Below are 16,834 nucleotides of genomic sequence, written 5' to 3'. Positions count from 1 at the left end.
ATCCAACTACTGAGCCCGTTTTCTCTCTCTCTTCCCCTTTTTTCTGCACCCGCCGGCCATTCTCCTTCTTCTTTACCTGTCCTCCTCATCCCAGGTAGAGCTTACTGACGTAACCGCCGTATCCACAGACTCTGGCAAAGTATGTCTTCAGGCAAGATATCACAAGCCTTCATCATCTCTTAATGCTATACAGTTCAGGGCTGCAAACTTTAACTGTAAACTTTCAAATGCATTTTGAACTTTAGGAAAGTCAAAGAAATCCAATATGCGGCTTACTGTATATGGGACATTTCTGAGCGAGGATGTGCTCCTGAGTATAGATTTTGAGGGTGTGCCTCAGTCTGAACTGAAATTTGATTTTATTTATGTATTTATATATTTAAAGCATTTATAGTAAAGCAGGGATCAATATAGTTGCAGTAGAAGCTGTAGCCATAAGCCAGGTAACAACAAAATGGAAGCACTGATTTTGGAGACCTTGTGGTCATTGGGTCAGTCTGTTGCGTGTCTCAGATAATGTTGCCATGATCGCTAACGTCTCCTTCTTCTTCGTTGAGCTTAGTGTTGCTACGTTTTCCTGCTGCACTCCCAATCCGCCACCCCTTCAAATGTCAGAGAACGCCTGCCGCATGCCGCTGCCTCTTGGGTAGCGTTTGTGTTTTTCATCTAAAACTAATAATAACGAGACAGGCCCTTGGAGGCGCTTTGTAATTTTTCTTCCCTTTTTCACAGATCACTACGTTTCTTTTTTACAGCGCTGCACATAAAAACCCTATTATAGGCCAGTCAGGGAGTACTGCCATCTCTAATTTTCACTTGGATAGTGATTTTATTCCAGTTTTATGTTATGATATTTGCTACAAAGATTTTTCTGTTCAAGAGCCTGTGAAACTTGCTGCTTCACTTGACATGGAAGTTCAAATCTTCAACACTCTTGTTAAGTAGCGAATGTTCCTAGAGCCTTTTTTTTGTTTTTTTTTTAATGAGACCTCACCTAAACTTGGAAAAAAAAAAGCTTCTTAGTTTATTTTTGGAAGCTAATAATTTAGCAAATTGTTTTCATTTAGTTGTTAGTAAATTTGTGTCATTGCCAGTATGTTTCAGTGCTTCAGTGAACAGTGAGGCAGTGGGTTCATCAGTGAGGCAGGTGTCTTGCTCCAATCTAATATACGGTATTTGACGCTGGGCCGGTTGATTTGGTCAGTTCTATACAGAACCCACCAAGGGTGGCAATAGGTTTTCATTATTATAGACATTGATTTTCTATACGTATAAGGAGGGGGTGGCAGGAATTCTCAAGTCCACTTGATATTATTAAGTGCATCACCCCACAGTAGTTATTACCTGGACCACTGCAGTCAGCAAAATGTTTTGACAGAGTGATGAGACTGAGTGGGTGGAATGAGCCAACGATGGACAGACGTGAAAGCTGTGAGGGAAAATGAAACACTGTTGTCCTTACCAGTAATGTTTTACTGATATTTTTCAGGTTTGAATGAAAATCAATTAACCCATTGTATATCAGGAGTCCATATATCTAAAAGGGAGTGAAAATGGAAAAGCAATGTTCGCACTATGTAACAAAGTCTCCTGTGTGATGCAGTTAGCAATGACAACAGAACTAATGGTCCTCTCTAGTCATTCCCAGTGGGTTTGGAGTAGGCCAAACACATGAATCAAATCCTATACTTGGTGCTCAGCTACTTCCTTGGAGTGTGAAGTGCATCCTTACTTCATTAGTCAAAGCCAATGACTTACACTCATTCATTATGTAGCCTACATTACAGGTTGATTATCGGAGGCATTAATAACACATGGACTTTGATCTAGCCATATTATTTTCGACATAAATGCATGTATTAAAATGACAGTTGCTCCTGATTGGACACGTCCTGGCGGCACTGGATAAATGTTTCTACGCAGACCATGTGAGGCTGTTCAGAGGGTACAGAACGTAACACATTTCTTTAATGTAGTCCACGCAGGTGTGCGACAGAAGAAACCCCTGGAGAGAAAAATCGGACGAAACGGAGCACAGAGAGCACATCTAAGAGCAGCTCATCTGTCTTCATTGTGTCGGATCGGGGAAGCAGGCCACCAGGCCAGCAAACAGGGGTCATGTGGACAATGATGGAAAAATGTACAGAACATGATTTACCCAGCCTGGATTTTGCCTACAGTATAACTTACTGCGCTCTTGTTTGTTCGTGCTGCTGTCGTGTCTCTCTCTTGCCTCTGACAAATAAGCCAACTGATGCAATAGGAAAACCTTTTAAGCTTTTTTTCCCCTCTCTGCCGTCCATGCAGTTATACGCTAATGGATCTATTTTCCAGCTAAGAGCATGTATTACCTAATGTCCTATACAGGATTAATAAACAATTTATAGCTATCAGTCTTCAAAAAGACCAGTAGGCCATTTTTTTATTCCGCGGGATGCGAGTCCTGAAATGTCTTTTGAAATGAAATATTAAAAGTCTATCAATGCATATTACTAAAACAAATAAACCTAGTCATGAATAGTAATGCGTACAGTCTCAGCTGTATACGTGTATACTGTATATCTTGTCATGTGGAGGTAAATCACCAGTTGGTGTCAGGTTTACCGATATTTGACCAATTAGCTAAGCAAAAGCTTTCTATTAGAGGATAAGTGTCCTGAAATTGGAGGTGGAATTCCTCCAGAGTGGGAAGAGTTAGCTGTGTTTGCAAATTATAATCAAATGTTCGGTAGCTGCAAAGCAAACAATTCATTAGTGTTAAGGAAAAAAAAAAAGCATATCATTGATGCTCGTTATTGATACACTGAGACCTTGAGTTAACCAAGACCCATCAGGGAAGTCCTGGAAAGGGAGCAGAGATTAAATCTCTGCTGGCAGTCCCTGTGCAACTTTTACACACAATCGGCCGACTGGATCATTGCCAAGACTTTGCAGGGAATTGAGCAGAATTGGAAAGTGCTGAAATGTTTGGTGGCAGCGAGTGTTTGCCTGTGAGTCTCTAGGTGTGTGCAGGCGGTGAATGTGAGCCTCACAATCCTGGAGGATGATTTTGTGTTTGTGACTCCCTGTTTCCCTGGCCATCTGTTGGTCTATTCCCTCTCTCATCTATATGGATAACAAGACATGCATTAGAATAACTAATACAACAGGCCTCATATGGTGCGTGTGCAGTAACAAGCCGGTACAGATTGCAGAGAAATTTCTTTGAGGTTGTGCTCTGCTGAGGGTGAATGCCATGCTGTGGACTGTAGTAATACTGAGGCATGAAGTACTGGTTAATACTGCATGCAGGTTTTTGAAATTTAATGCACGGCATGCTCTAGTCTTTCACCTGAAATGAAATACTGTATCTTACTGTACTGTAAGAAATACTGAGTGCATATGTTTTTATTACTGTCAACCTCAGCAGGTGAACACAGACATCAATCCGCCGGCTTGTCAGGCAAAGCATAACCCATGGGAAAAAGTTAGGGTACCTCTGATCCAACAAAGGAAGAGGTAGAGAAATAAAGGGGTCGGTGTTGAGCCTCCGCTGGCAGAGTAAAATGAGGGGCTGGGCCTGGGCTGAGAGAAGCAATTCCTTAGGATGAGCTTCGTGTTAAAATGAAGTCTGATGTGTTCTTGTCCTGAGGGGAAAGACTGCCCACTGCCAGCCGTTGAATGCATAGCAGAGGATAGCGATCGTAAATGTGTCCATGTGCACGCCCATAATATGCGTTATATGTAGGTGTTAGTCAGGGATTCTCGCTAAATATTTCAAAGGGCCAAGCGAGAAAACAAAGGGAAAATGGAAATCAGAATTTGGAGCAGTAATCCCAGAAGAGGCACCGAAGGAGGCGCCTTTTCCCAGTTACAACAGAAATAAAATCGTTTGATCTCTGCCGCTCCTGCTTCTATTGTTATCTGCCGTAAACCTCCGCCCTCCCAACCGTACTCATTGTAGCACTGTGAAACTGTGGAGGCCAACAAATACGAGCAGATAAATAGGCAGAGCAAATATGTTTACTCATGCAACCTGCAAAGTACTTGATATCACCGGGGACTCGCTGCTAATTTGTAGCATTTTTATACACCGTCCCACCCTTAATTAGCACTTTTGGAAAACAGCACTTCCCCTACCATCACCACCTAGTTGCACACCTGACTTTGCTTGGCTTCTCAAAGCATTTGTAATTACCAACAATAGCCACTTCATACTTCTCAACAGGAATCTTGTTTACCCAAGCAAACCTTCCATTAGTTCAATAAATGTGTTTAGTTTCATTCTGGTCCAGTGGCATCTAGAGATGTTGTAAGAGAGCTGCACCTGGAGGGACCTCCAAATTCTGTTGCACATGACAAAACATAATCAGCAGTTTGAGAAGTGGCGCACACTGTTTTGAAAAGACTTCTGTTTAGCTATACGCAGAGTCCATACTGACTGCACCTTGCTGAGACTGACTCAGAGACTAGAATGGTTTTATGACACTAAAAATAATATTGGCCTCCTTCACTATTGGAAATGTCAAATGTCCAACACGACATTTGTAATGGCTGTATCATCTCCACCAGAGCAAACCAGTCACAGTCGCTTAATCTATACAACATCCTGGATATTGACCAGGTCTTTAGTTGTGACCACTTGCTAATGGGCAAGGACACCTTGTGGTACTTTGCAGAGTGGGTTGTCCATCTTTGATACCAGACATCCTTATCAGTTTCCTGTGACACACACATGCAAACATGCAGACTCAGAGCAGCATCCTCTTAATGGTCATTTTCTTATCACCACGTTGTAGAAACCAGCCCATTCATTAGCATCGATTTCCCTTTGAATGACCATAAATTGCTCCTCTGGCCCTGACTTTTCTCTCTTGTTTGGTCTTTTTGCCTCCTTGCTGTGGCCTTGCTATCTCTCTAAAGAGATCTCTCAGTATTCGACAAATACAATCAATAAAGTCTTATGTTCTCTCGCTCATATAGCAGTAAAGATGTTAGTGTGATGCACCAAAAGAATACTAATTCTATTATTTAAAGAAATTACTGTACACAGCATGCAGCCAGCCAACTCATTAAGGAATGTTAAAATAATTGGGGAATAGTTCTTCCTGCTGCCCAAACAAGGGAGGTCACTTAGGATGCTGATACTATTATTAATCTTGATTATGCTTTTATAGAATTATGCATTTCTTACATGATGCACATTTTTGTTTAAGATGCACAGAATTGTTCCGTTTAAGTGAAAGACACACAAGAAAGAACAAACGCAAAGATCACTTTTATTACAAACTACTTTAATCACACTACAACTAAACAAACACAAAATGGGAGGGAATTGAATTACAAGGCTGTGGAGAGTCATGTACAGTTTATACTATCATTGAAACATGTTTGGAGAAATTTGGAGGAATCTCTGTCCTCGAGAGACAAGGCCAAAAAAAACTCCATTGAAAGGTTGTGATCTTTGAGCCCTCACATGGCACTGGATTAAAAATTCACAAACATAATTCTGTAGTAAAAATCAGTTCATAGGTTCAGGAATATCATATCAGTTTTGACTGAAAAGATATAAGTAAAAACTCATATATAAACAACCATATATAAACAAGATCCATAGACGCCACTTCCTTCTTTGGCCCCGGAGCTTTTTAAGATTGGCTTTCTAAATTCTTTCATACATCATGGATGCAGCCTTACTGCTAAACTTCCAAAACAGGCATCAGGCTGCTGTGAGGCTGCATTAGTACATATGGCATTAGTAACTTGCAAATCTGTGGAGGCATCATTAATGCTGAACGATATGTACAGCAACATATTCTGCCGATAAGACACGTTATTCTGGGAAGACTTTGTTTCTTCCAGCGGGAACATTACTGAACCACATTCTGGAAGAACTACACTGCATTTACAAGGATGTAAAGTCCTGGGGCGGTAAATGGTCTGCTCAAATAGCCTGCTTATATAGCACTTTTATCCAAAGCACTTTACAATGTTGCTTCTCATTCATCCATTCACACACACACACACACACACACACACCTGCAATGGTTAGTTAGTCTTATTTGTAATACATTTGCAAAGATTTCAAACAAACTTCTTTCACATTCTCGTTATGGGGCATTGTTTGTAGAACTTTGTGGAAAATAATAATTTCCATATATATTTGAAATAAGGCTGTAACATAACAAAATGTGGAAAAAGTTAAGTGCTGGGAAATTTTGGCAGCACTGTATGCTGACAGTGTCTAGGGACAAGTAGATATACTGATATAGATTTACAGTAATGATACTACTTAAATGTAAATCAGCCACAACTTTAATACCACCTGGTAGTTTTAATATATATATTTTTTATAAAAAATATTCCGAACTAATAAATACTGATGTATCATTATGGGCTAAACATCGGTCTGCTCATAAAAATGTTAAAATCTGCTCCACCTTTACCAACAGTGATCAAAATTTCAGCAACACTTGCCGATTGTCGAACAAGTAAATTAAACATACATTGGTCCAGTTTGCTTCTCCATGTCCGTGCGCTTTGGCAGCAGGTGAGGTTGTACCAGAAGTTTTTCTTTTACAGTAAGAAAATAAAAAGTGTAACCAAACAGACACCTATGGCAAATATTAAGATAGAATAGTAAATGTCCTTTAGGAGTCCGTCATATGTCCTTTGTTCTACTTTGGCTTGTGTGGAACACCGTGTGCTCTGCGTGCATAGTTTGGAGTGTTCTGGTCTGCTACAAGTCTAGTGTCTCCTTATTGTTGCAGCAGTGATAACTTTCAAGTTCTGTGGTCGGTAATTTACACTGTACAGTCGGTGAACTCTGGTTAATTGCACACAGCAGTTGGAGGTTATCAGCTGACTGTCAGTGAAGTTCTGAATAATAAGCGGAGCTAAACAAGGCCCAGGTGGAAAACAATTTATAGAAGGAAGAAGCTGCTCCTCTCTTTTAAAGGAAGGCGAAGAGATTAGATGAAGTGGCTGCAGGTGTAGGAGTGACTCATAAATAGGGTAAATAGGAGCGAAGGCATTTGGGTGGGCTGATTAGGTGTTGTACATAAAAAGGTTGCTCTGAGCACGCCCCTGGCTGCCCTTTTCATGGTGATTCCTGCATTTCCATTAGGCCACTTTCTCGCAGTTGAGTGTGTTGACGCACACTCACTGGCTCAGACACGCATTCACATCCTAACTATACACCCGGCACAAAGTTTGATTTGCATTGGACAGCACATCAATGAGTATTGATTTTTGCCAGTGCCATGTTTTTTTGTTTTTTGTTTTCCTTCCAATGACCTTACACTCACAGACAGAATGTCAGCAGAAGTGAACCTTTGAAACTTTTGTTTTCTACTTTATTTTGTATCCGGAAACGTTTGCTGTATTTTGTGCACGCGCCACTAGTGCATGCGTGCATACAAGCTACATGCACACGGCTCCGTTTCATCGCACTCATTTGCCTGTATTTTGATTAAATATTTCAAAAATGTACAATCATCAATCACAGCGTCCTTGTGGAAAATATTTTGACTAAATACTTTCAAGTGGGATTGTGATGTTTAAGTAAAGAAGTGATGTAGTCAGGAGCTGTTTTTCTCGCTTTTTTAAAAATGTAAACCCTTCTTTCTAACGCATGTACGCACACACTCTTCTTCCATCAAGTCTCCACTGTTCATCCTCCACCTTATTGCCCGCAGGCACTCTAACTTGGGAGTCTGAACTTATTATGCTTCTCCCTGCTCTGAATTTTGGTGCACTCAGCTTGTGAATGGAGAGGGAATGAGCTCATTTTACCTGCGTCAGCACGAGGAATGGTTTTGCTGCAGACGGCTCGGGTGAGGCGAGTGCAATGAGGAAGCACGGGTTTTTCTGCAGCTGAGGCTGGGGCCCCACATGCTCGGCATCAGACTCTCAACCAATCAGGCGTGACGTGATTTAAGCTTCCCGCCGCTGCAGGTGAACTCCACAAGAACAGATTTATGAAAATGTTGAACTTCTTCCTGTAAGACTGCTGCGGGCTCTGTGTCCTCCCTCAAACCCAGCCAACCAAAACGCTCCATTTTTCCTCTTGTTGTCTCTCCTCTTATCGTCCCTTCTTCTTTATCTCACGCTCTCAGTTCTGTCTTTGCTGCGTCTCACAGTTTTGCACACTCACACCTTTGTCCTCACCTCCAAGAACTAGGGAAATAGGGATGAGAAATCTTTCTTCTCAGCAGGGATTGCTGGAGGGATTTTTTTCATTGATGGAGGCTGATTCTTTCATGCTTTCGTCGGGGAAGGCAACACTCCTATATTCTGCTTTCTCCTCACAGCAAGCATTGAGCTTAAATGCTTACCCATGGTTTGGGGTATGAACAGTGTGCTTATACTCTATAAATACTCCATTTTTGCAGTTCTCTTCTGGAGAGCAGAGAAATAAACAGCATGACAGCTCAGTTTTCTGATAAATGGCCTTGTGTGCTGCAGTAGTTGTGACATGCAGGGCAAAAAAAAGAAGAAGATGAAGGGAGAGAATAGAGGGAAGATGACAAGATATGGTGTTTGTCTGATCCTTTAGAGGGAAGAGGTTTCATTACCTGAGGGACTTCAACAGGGGATGTCTTGGCATTGGTGTGTTGTTTTTTTTTTCCTCTTTGCTTGTCAGAATGGTGGGCTGCTATATACACTTCCGTGTTTTTAGTCACTCAGGGATTTCAGTGGCACCAGCAGGGGCCAGACAGCCCAGAAATCAGCTGTGTGATGAATGGCTTTATCTGTCTGAGAGGATGGAGGGGTCAGTGGAGATCACAGCGGTGATGGAGACACTTCCCTGCTTGGCCCCCATGACTTTTTTAATTAACCTCTTTGGGAGCACCAGTCTCTTCCCTTACAGGCAATCACAACCTGGAAAGTCCCTTCAGTAGGACTTGTCTGACCTCTAAGTGTCCAGCAGTCTCCACTTTCTTTCCCTACATCCTTCACCTCCCATTCAGTGCAGTAACATCACTGCCACACGGGCGGGGAAACAACAGCAACGAGAGGCTACAGGACACTTCCTTCGCATTTCCATTCGTTGTAACCTTTGCTTCCATGTTCACACACACCTCACTCGAGTCTTTGCTTCCTGCTCTCTATAAATCCCTCTAATTTGTTCAGCTGGACTTTGTTGTATCTCACAGTGAAGCAGCTTCATTGATCCCACTGAGAGACAATCACCATTAAATGGAGAATTAGCCGAGGCACCTCTTGCCAGATTCTTTTGCAACTTTCCTCTTCTCATCTGTCTGTTTTTCTTGCTTTTCCTGCTCTTGCTATACGACCTTGTGCCCTCATTATACACAAGGAGACAAGAAGCACAGACAGAAATAAAAACTTATCCTATTTTTCATGTTAAACTTCTAAGAGACAAACAGGCCTCACTACTCCTTAGGGGGAATGAACCCCTCTGAGTGATGCCCCAGTACAAGCTGATCAAACGCCTCTCCTCTGGCTCCTTTGCCTTTCTTCCTATGTCTCTATTTTGGTTGCCTTCTTTCATGTTGGGGAACAGTGGCTTAAGTGGCTCTATTGGAGCTCTCTGATGGGCTCTCAAATGAAGCCTGTGTGAGCTTGGGAAATAAATTGGTTTGTTCTGAGGCTTGGGGCTCCTGTGGCGCCCCCTGCTGCTCATTCTCTGATCTGATGGAGGAGGAGGAGGGAGAAGGCAAAACAAAGTATGCAAAGCTGGCAGGGAAGAGGTCAAGTAAGAAAAAAAAAATAGGGGGAATGGGGTGAGTCATGCAACTTGCTGTGTTGGAGCATTTCATTTTAGTCGATGGGAGTTTTATACATGCTAAATGAACACTCTACATTTTATTTATTCACAATAGAGGAAAGAGAGGGAGGGAAATGCATGGACCCACAACTCCCCCATGTGGACACCCTGTCAGTACATCAAAACCCAAATCATGCATTTTAATCAACAATCAGCAAGCTTAGCTAAAACCCCAATATTTTTGAATGTTTTCCTGTGTCCAGTTTTACTTTATACTGCTTGGCGTATGTATGGCAGTTAAATGCCAGCAGGCTGTGTCAGTTTGGATTGTTCATGCTTCAGAAATCCACCTCTGAATCATGCATTTTCCCCAAGATTCCTGTTTGTGTGTATCTTGTTTTTATTCAAGTGCAGCCCGGCAGGGTCTCTGGCTTTTCTGCACTGTTTATCAGAAAGGACAAACGTCTTTATGCGCTGGGTGTAGTCATGTGAGTGAGTTGTGTGTGCACACAAACCCATTTATCAGTGGGTCTGCATGCACATCTTTTCACCACCAGAGAGGCTCTGCAAATCAGACAGCCTGGTCTGAGTAATGCAGGAGAAGATGGAGTGCTTTTATTTGGTTCTGTAGTTTTTCGTCTGTTTCTATCTCTGCACGTGTTTCCAACTTTCTACAAAATAACCACGACTTTCACTGTGAAACACACAATTTCCAGGTACCTTTGTCTCGAAATTTGATTTGTACTGTGAATTCTGTCTGTTACGACAGAATGGTTAAGAGGAGATAACAACAAAGATGCTGATGAGTAAGCATGTGTGAAGTAATATCTATGGTTTGTTCATTTTGTTTCTACATGTTGTGGCTTTGATAGAGTATTAATAGCAATGTTGCTGATTCCCTATAACTGTATCTGTATGGACCCTTTGCATTGTCATAATAACTGAATCTACTTCAAAACATGAGTCTATTAATTTTTTAAAACATGCATTATCTTGAAGTAAAACATTAGTTCTAAAAGTTTATAGGTGTTGATGTACTTTTGCTTAGTACTTGATGGTGTAATTGAGTAACTTCCTCATTGTTCTTCCTCCTCACACACACACTATTATATATACTACAAAAATCTAACTTTATTTTCTAACTTTAAACATATTTTGTTTTCTTATGGCCTCATTCCCGTTTGATTTGACAAGGATTATGATTTTGGGAGAGTTTTTATAAAGGGCTATATATACAGTATTTACACGGAAGTGTCAGGAAGTGCCGGCAATTGCAATTCAATGACTGAGAGATTTGTATTTGCTTTTGACCATCCGGCCTCTGGTAGCTGTGAACACACACTTTTCCGCTGCCCGGTCCGTTGTCCGTGGATCGTGCGCTATTTATCACAATCGCCAAGTATCCCGGAAGAAAAGCGCAGCGGCTTCAAGAACCAAGTTGCGCGGACTTTGTCGCTATTATCGGCTCCTGTCGGACTCTGGCAGTAACATTTGTTGGCCGGTTGCTTTCATCAGGATGGAGTTTTCTGTCTTTCGGTTGATGATCATGTCATGCGGGGTAAGGACAGATGCGCTTATTTCATAGAAGTGCACCGTACTTTCTTTTGGCGAAACGTTTAACCCTCCTGTTATGTACTTTACTGATGAACAGCCTTGATGTTATAAAAAAGTGTCAGAAACCAAAAACTCCCAGAAAACATTGTTTATGTCTCATCATTAACTCCATTACTAACAATTTGAATCAATATTTAGTTCAACGCTGTTCTTTACTGTTCACAGATCATGGTTCAATGAGCATAGGTCATTTGTTTATTAAAAAAAGATCATGTTAAAACTTTTTTTAATGTACACTGAAAAGACCTACTTATAAATTACAATAGTTTTATATGCAATTGATTTTTAAAAACTTTATTTTATATTTTGAATTTTTGTTGTTGTTGTTTATAGAGTGATGTTGATAAATTAAAATGAGACACCTTTTCTGTTCAGGGTCAAATTGACCCGTTTTAAAGTTAACATCTGTTAAGTTTGTGGATTTGTTTGTTTCATTGCAACTATGAGACATAATACACCCCTGTCTCACACTCACACCACACACACACACACACACACACACACACACACACTCTCTCTCACAAACACACACATACGCTCACACCACACACACTCACACTCACACCACACACAAACACACACACACACTCTCACAAACACACACACACACACACACACACACACACACATGCACCCACACACACTCACACACACACATGTACATCTTTGAAGTGTGAGAATGCAGGTGTTGACTTTTGACAGGAACTCCACCCACACTGAGTGGCCACTCAGATGTGTATTTGGAGATGAAGACCTCTGAATTTCAACATTTTTTGATGTGAATGTCTTCAAAGACAAGGTCAAGAGAATGCGTGTGTGTGTGTGAGTATGAGTGTGTGAGTGTGAGACAGGGGTGTATTATGTCTCATAGTTGCAAAGAAACAAACAGTATTTGATCTTTCTGGCTGTTTTTAGCTTCTATTTTGTCTGCCGGGTCAAATTGACCCGAACAGTACCTTTGTAATATAAACATGCAGGGGGGGGGGGTTACAAACATGTGAACCACCAAGTGAAAAAATACTTTTAAGTATTGTTAAACTTTAAAACGGGTCAATTTGACCCTGAACATAACAGGATGCATAGTCAGATGTTTGGGAACTGGTACCTGTTATTCATTGTGTTGTTGTGTGTCTGACTGTGCTGTGCAGAGAAGTAGGGCAGATTATAAATTGGGCGCTGCGTCCACGCCAGGGCCTGTGCCCGTTTTTCCGAGACAGACAGCGCCAAATGGGAGGATAAATACTGAATCCAATTCCATCCAAACACGGAAACCTTGCAGAATAGGAGATAATTGAATCGAGCTATAACTGACAAAATCACGCAGCACAGTAACACGATGTTACAGAATAAAAATGGTGAACTTTAACTGGTCAGCAACTTACGATGTTCTTGTCCACCAATGCACCCACACCACACCTGATCCTCTCCAGCTCTTGGTCCTATCGATGTCCCTGTATCCCTGGTTCTGGTCCATTGGGATCCATCTTCATTCGGCCTTCACAGGGAGCTATGTACCAGGCCACCACTCTGTCCTTCTCATCAACAGTCCCACCGAACAGGTAGCCAAGGACATTGGCAGGTACAGTAGTGAATGGTCACCACAGTCTTATTCAGGCCGTATGTTGGCATCCTTTTAATCCACGACTCAGTTCAAACACATCCAAAGGAAAATATTTAAGGGGGGAGTTAGGAGATACAGTCCACATACAGCTGGTAAAATCAAACAATGGAAGCCCAAGACATGAAAGCATTACTTGAATCTTTGGGCTATTCATCGCCTTTCCTTTGCTTTGACTTATAGTGTTTAGATGTGACTCAGACGGTTTGAAATTTAATCTTGGTACAATCTTGGCAGTGTGTTGGCATTTTAGCTGCATGCAGATGATTCATTTACCTTGTGTCAGTCACTTACACCCAGGCGCCATACTGTACTTTGAGGAAGGGGCGTGGCTGAGCTGGTTCTATAAACTGTGAAACCAGTCCCAGGCTGCAGCAGAAAGCAAAGTGTTTATTTTTTTTCACAATTTACTTCATAACAGTGTTTTTCTGCGGCCCACTTGGAGAGCACCATAATGAAGGTCTGAATTCCATGCTGTAATTAATAAACAGCTGGTGGCTTGTAAGTGTTTAATCTTTCGTTCCTCTCTTCGCATGTTCACCCCCCCCCCCCCCCCCCCCCCCCCCCCCCCCCCCCTCCATTTCCATCCAAACTCCCTTCTATTCTGTCTTCCTTCCAGGGCCATCATGGAGAGGCGGCTGGCAGCCAGCATTAACATTCTCGCCAGGACCTTCACAATGTAAGTCACGTTTGACCCCTATCTTGACCACCCAGGTGACACGCAACCACAAACACTAGCTTAGAAACAACGTCTCTCACATGTGCAGACACTTACACATTTAAATACATAAATGCGTGTGCTCTTTGTTGCCTCCACTGCATAGCTGGTTGCCAAGGAAACTATGAGGTGAATAGGCTCCATCTGAATGCTTTTATGAGTTTTCCCGTCACTAGAAACTTAGTGGCAGTTCAGGCTTCAGAGCAGTGGCATGTTTTCATGCATGGATTATCATTCCTGTTAATGCATAACCACAAATAAACAAGAAGGGAAAATCTCTCTGAGGTTGTAAAGGACAGAGGCAAAACTGAACAGTAAATAAAGCATTAAACCTGTTCACCAAACAGAGGTTTAGTCTAAAAATAAAGGATGTGGCAGGGTGAGGGTGGGGGGCAGTCGAACTGCTGACCCTCTGCCTCACCAATTAAGCTACAGCCGCCCCATTTGCAGTATTTTGATATTCGTCATGCAATCGCTTATTGCTTAATATTGAGTCATAGTTTGTGTTTCACCATCCACAAAGAGCCCCACGTTTAAACTAACTAGGTTTGCGAGGAACCTTTTGGACAATATCACTGTCAGTCACTGTGGTTGTAATAAATGTTTGGTTGAGGTGTAATTATTGTGTTGTGTTGGTAAATACAGGTAAATACAGAACATGTACTGGTACTTTTAGGCCCTACTTATATACAGTACTTTGTGCATAATGCAGTTCTAATGCCTTGTGTTCTCTGCTTCTGTAGGTACTATTGGAAAGGCAAAATCGAGGATGGAAATGAAATTCTGATGGTAACATTTTTGAGAAAAATTCATAGTCTGCACATAACCAAGAGGCATGTGTTAATGCAAAGCTGTAGTGTAAGATGTCATTGCTGTTGCAGCTGGTGAAAACAAAAACCTCCATGATCAAGCAGGTCGTCGATTATGTGAGGTGAGATTTTGCTTTATGTAATATAATGTATGGTTGTTTCAGATCATTACTGTTAAAACCTCTTTAATTCATAAGCTCTGCACCCCACTGTATACATGCATTAATGTTTAATTGCAGTTACTTTCAATTTGGGCCTCATAGTGCGCTTAAACTTTCATTACTTTACCCTGGGTCTCATTAAATAGGGTCTCCAGTCTCCCATTAACACTGTTCTACAGTTCAGTTACATTTTATGAATGAAAAGTTTCATTATCAGCGAATGTAATAAATAATTCGGTGTATTACAGAATTACATTAAGTTTGTGGATGCACTGCTGTTGATTTGGCAACATCGCTTTCAATACACAGTATCCAGACCTCAGGCCATGTTGTGATGATTTAACATTCACCTGATCTCGGTGTAACAACTGGAGGTGTGTTTGGAAACTCTTGGGTGGGTTCATTTTGTCGAGCCGTAGCTGTTCCGAGAAGCCTCACACTACATGTGTAGAGCTAGTCAGTGATTAACTGTTGAAATCAAACACCACGATGTCAGAAAGGAAGAACAAAGGTCCAGGTTAAGACAGACTGGAATTAGTCCATATGTGGGTTTCTGGTTATCTAAACAGATTTTCTGTGACATGTTTTTGTGGGTTCTTTTAAGGTCTGTGCATCCCTACGCAAACCCAGAAGTCCTCAGCTTCAGGGTGGAGGATGGCAGTCTACCTTACATGAAATGGATGGATGAGGCCATTCAGGATGACTGATGCACCATCAGAATTAAAGACGACGTTGGCATGGATTGTGACCGAACAAGGAAACCGAGCCACGTGTGCGAGCTGCTGTTTAAAGGCTTTCGATCGAAGGGTTAGGAAAACAGTCAGCTGAACAAAAGTTCGACACATGACATTTACACAATTTTGTTGTTCTAACCTTTCCATTCTAAATTCCACAATTGCAGTGTGGGGATCGAAGTTTAGTCTTTTAGAAGAGCCATACACCACGGCATAAAAAAGACTTTTGTTTTGCTGCTGGCTGAGAGATACTGTAAGTTAAACTGACCCAATTTGGTTACATGGACCACAAGTGAACTATTTAAGATTGGTGACACTTTGAACACAGTCTGCAGAGAGTGGTCGTAGTGTAAAGTGACACGTGGTCCTGGCTGAAAACAGACACAGTTGTCTTCATCCTCTGATGGTGCGATGATTAAAATGTGCTTCATCGGTTCCACCTACAGCACTGGGAAAGTCGCAATGCAAGGTGCAAGCGGCCAGTTTAAATAAATCCATTGCATCACAACACGAGACTGTGAACATGCTTTTCTAATTCGTGTGATCACAGCTTATGGAAAGTTGCACACGCAAGTCATCACAGCTGCACTGTTGCATTTTTTTTCCCTGCACTGTTGTTGATATCACTTTCACGAGGATCACGAGGGGCTGCAGCCTACAGTATCCCGGCTGTCATAATTCTAAGAATTTTCTGCGATATTAATCATTAGGAGCAACTCAGGTTCTTATGTGGCTTTTACTAAATTAATTAGACATAAGGCACACGATCAAAAAACATAAGCTCCTTATGAGGAGTATTATTGTATGCCTCTAAATGTTTTGCTATATAGTTAAATACGGTAGCTCTGCTAGTTAGAGAACGGCATATCACTGGTTATAGACAACGTGCCAGCACTGTGTGCTTACCACATTAAACAAAAATTCTCACTAAGCCTGAGTCTGCAGATTGTGTGTCCAGGGTGAAACCCCAACAAAGAAACTGCAGACCTGGTTTAGTTGGGTTATGTACATTGTGGAGCCAGAATAATCCCTCGCCTCAGAGATCGGCCATTTGGGGGCTGTCAATGTTTAAACCAAATGTATGTCATCGACACGTGCGCCCACAGTGATGGGAATGGGGTGTACGACATATGTTCACATATGTGTACAGGTTCTTGTGTGAGTAGTTATGGCTGCCTGGAGCCAGATGAAAAAATAATCGAGCACGCTGCAATTTGATCTCACGTTCACTAGATGGTGGTGTTTTAATATATATGAAACACATTTGCTGTATCACATTGGAATAATCACTTTGTCGGACAATAAAATAAAGACACAACTTGCTAATTTCTCCACAATATACAGTTGTCCTTAGTTGAGGAGCAGCCTATGTTTCGCTATTCCCCCTTTTTTGTCTCTCACAACTCCTCCTGTGAATGAAGTGTTTGAGTGTTTCATTTCTCCATTGTACAATAAGGTCTACAGCCCT

General features: G+C 41.7%; 1 protein-coding gene across 2 annotated transcripts; it reads left to right on the top strand.

Annotated features, from left to right (window-relative positions):
* Positions 1–10,794: 10,794 nt before the first annotated feature.
* zgc:63972 (protein CutA homolog) lies at positions 10,795–16,705 on the top strand. Of its 2 annotated transcripts, XM_067485069.1 has the most exons (6): positions 10,801–11,270; positions 12,757–12,905; positions 13,564–13,623; positions 14,406–14,451; positions 14,544–14,593; positions 15,237–16,705. In XM_067485069.1, the coding sequence occupies exons 1-6, from the start codon at positions 11,229–11,231 to the stop codon at positions 15,337–15,339; spliced, it is 450 nt and encodes a 149-aa protein (XP_067341170.1). In that variant the 5' UTR covers positions 10,801–11,228; the 3' UTR covers positions 15,340–16,705. The 2 variants fall into 2 exon arrangements, with proteins under 2 accessions (XP_067341171.1, XP_067341170.1); XM_067485070.1 differs by lacking the exon at positions 12,757–12,905 and having other exon boundaries at positions 10,795–11,270.
* The last annotated feature ends 129 nt before the right edge of the window (positions 16,706–16,834 follow it).

The sequence above is a fragment of the Channa argus genome, chromosome 18, assembly GCF_033026475.1.
Source record: "Channa argus isolate prfri chromosome 18, Channa argus male v1.0, whole genome shotgun sequence".
Classification (NCBI taxonomy): Eukaryota; Metazoa; Chordata; class Actinopteri; order Anabantiformes; family Channidae; genus Channa; species Channa argus.
The sequence above is the reverse complement of the archived record's forward strand: the minus strand, read 5'-3'. Positions and strand labels throughout refer to the sequence as shown.

What these genes read in the sequence shown, in the direction of transcription:
- zgc:63972 (XM_067485069.1), top strand. Translation starts at nt 11,229, where the DNA reads ATGGAGTTTTCTGTCTTTCGGTTGATGATCATGTCATGCGGG. An exon ending in GTAGCCAAGGACATTGGCAG is followed by an intron (nt 12,906 to 13,563) that starts GTACAGTAGTGA and finishes TCTTCCTTCCAG; the next exon opens with GGCCATCATGGAGAGGCGGC. An exon ending in ATGGAAATGAAATTCTGATG is followed by an intron (nt 14,452 to 14,543) that starts GTAACATTTTTG and finishes TTGCTGTTGCAG; the next exon opens with CTGGTGAAAACAAAAACCTC.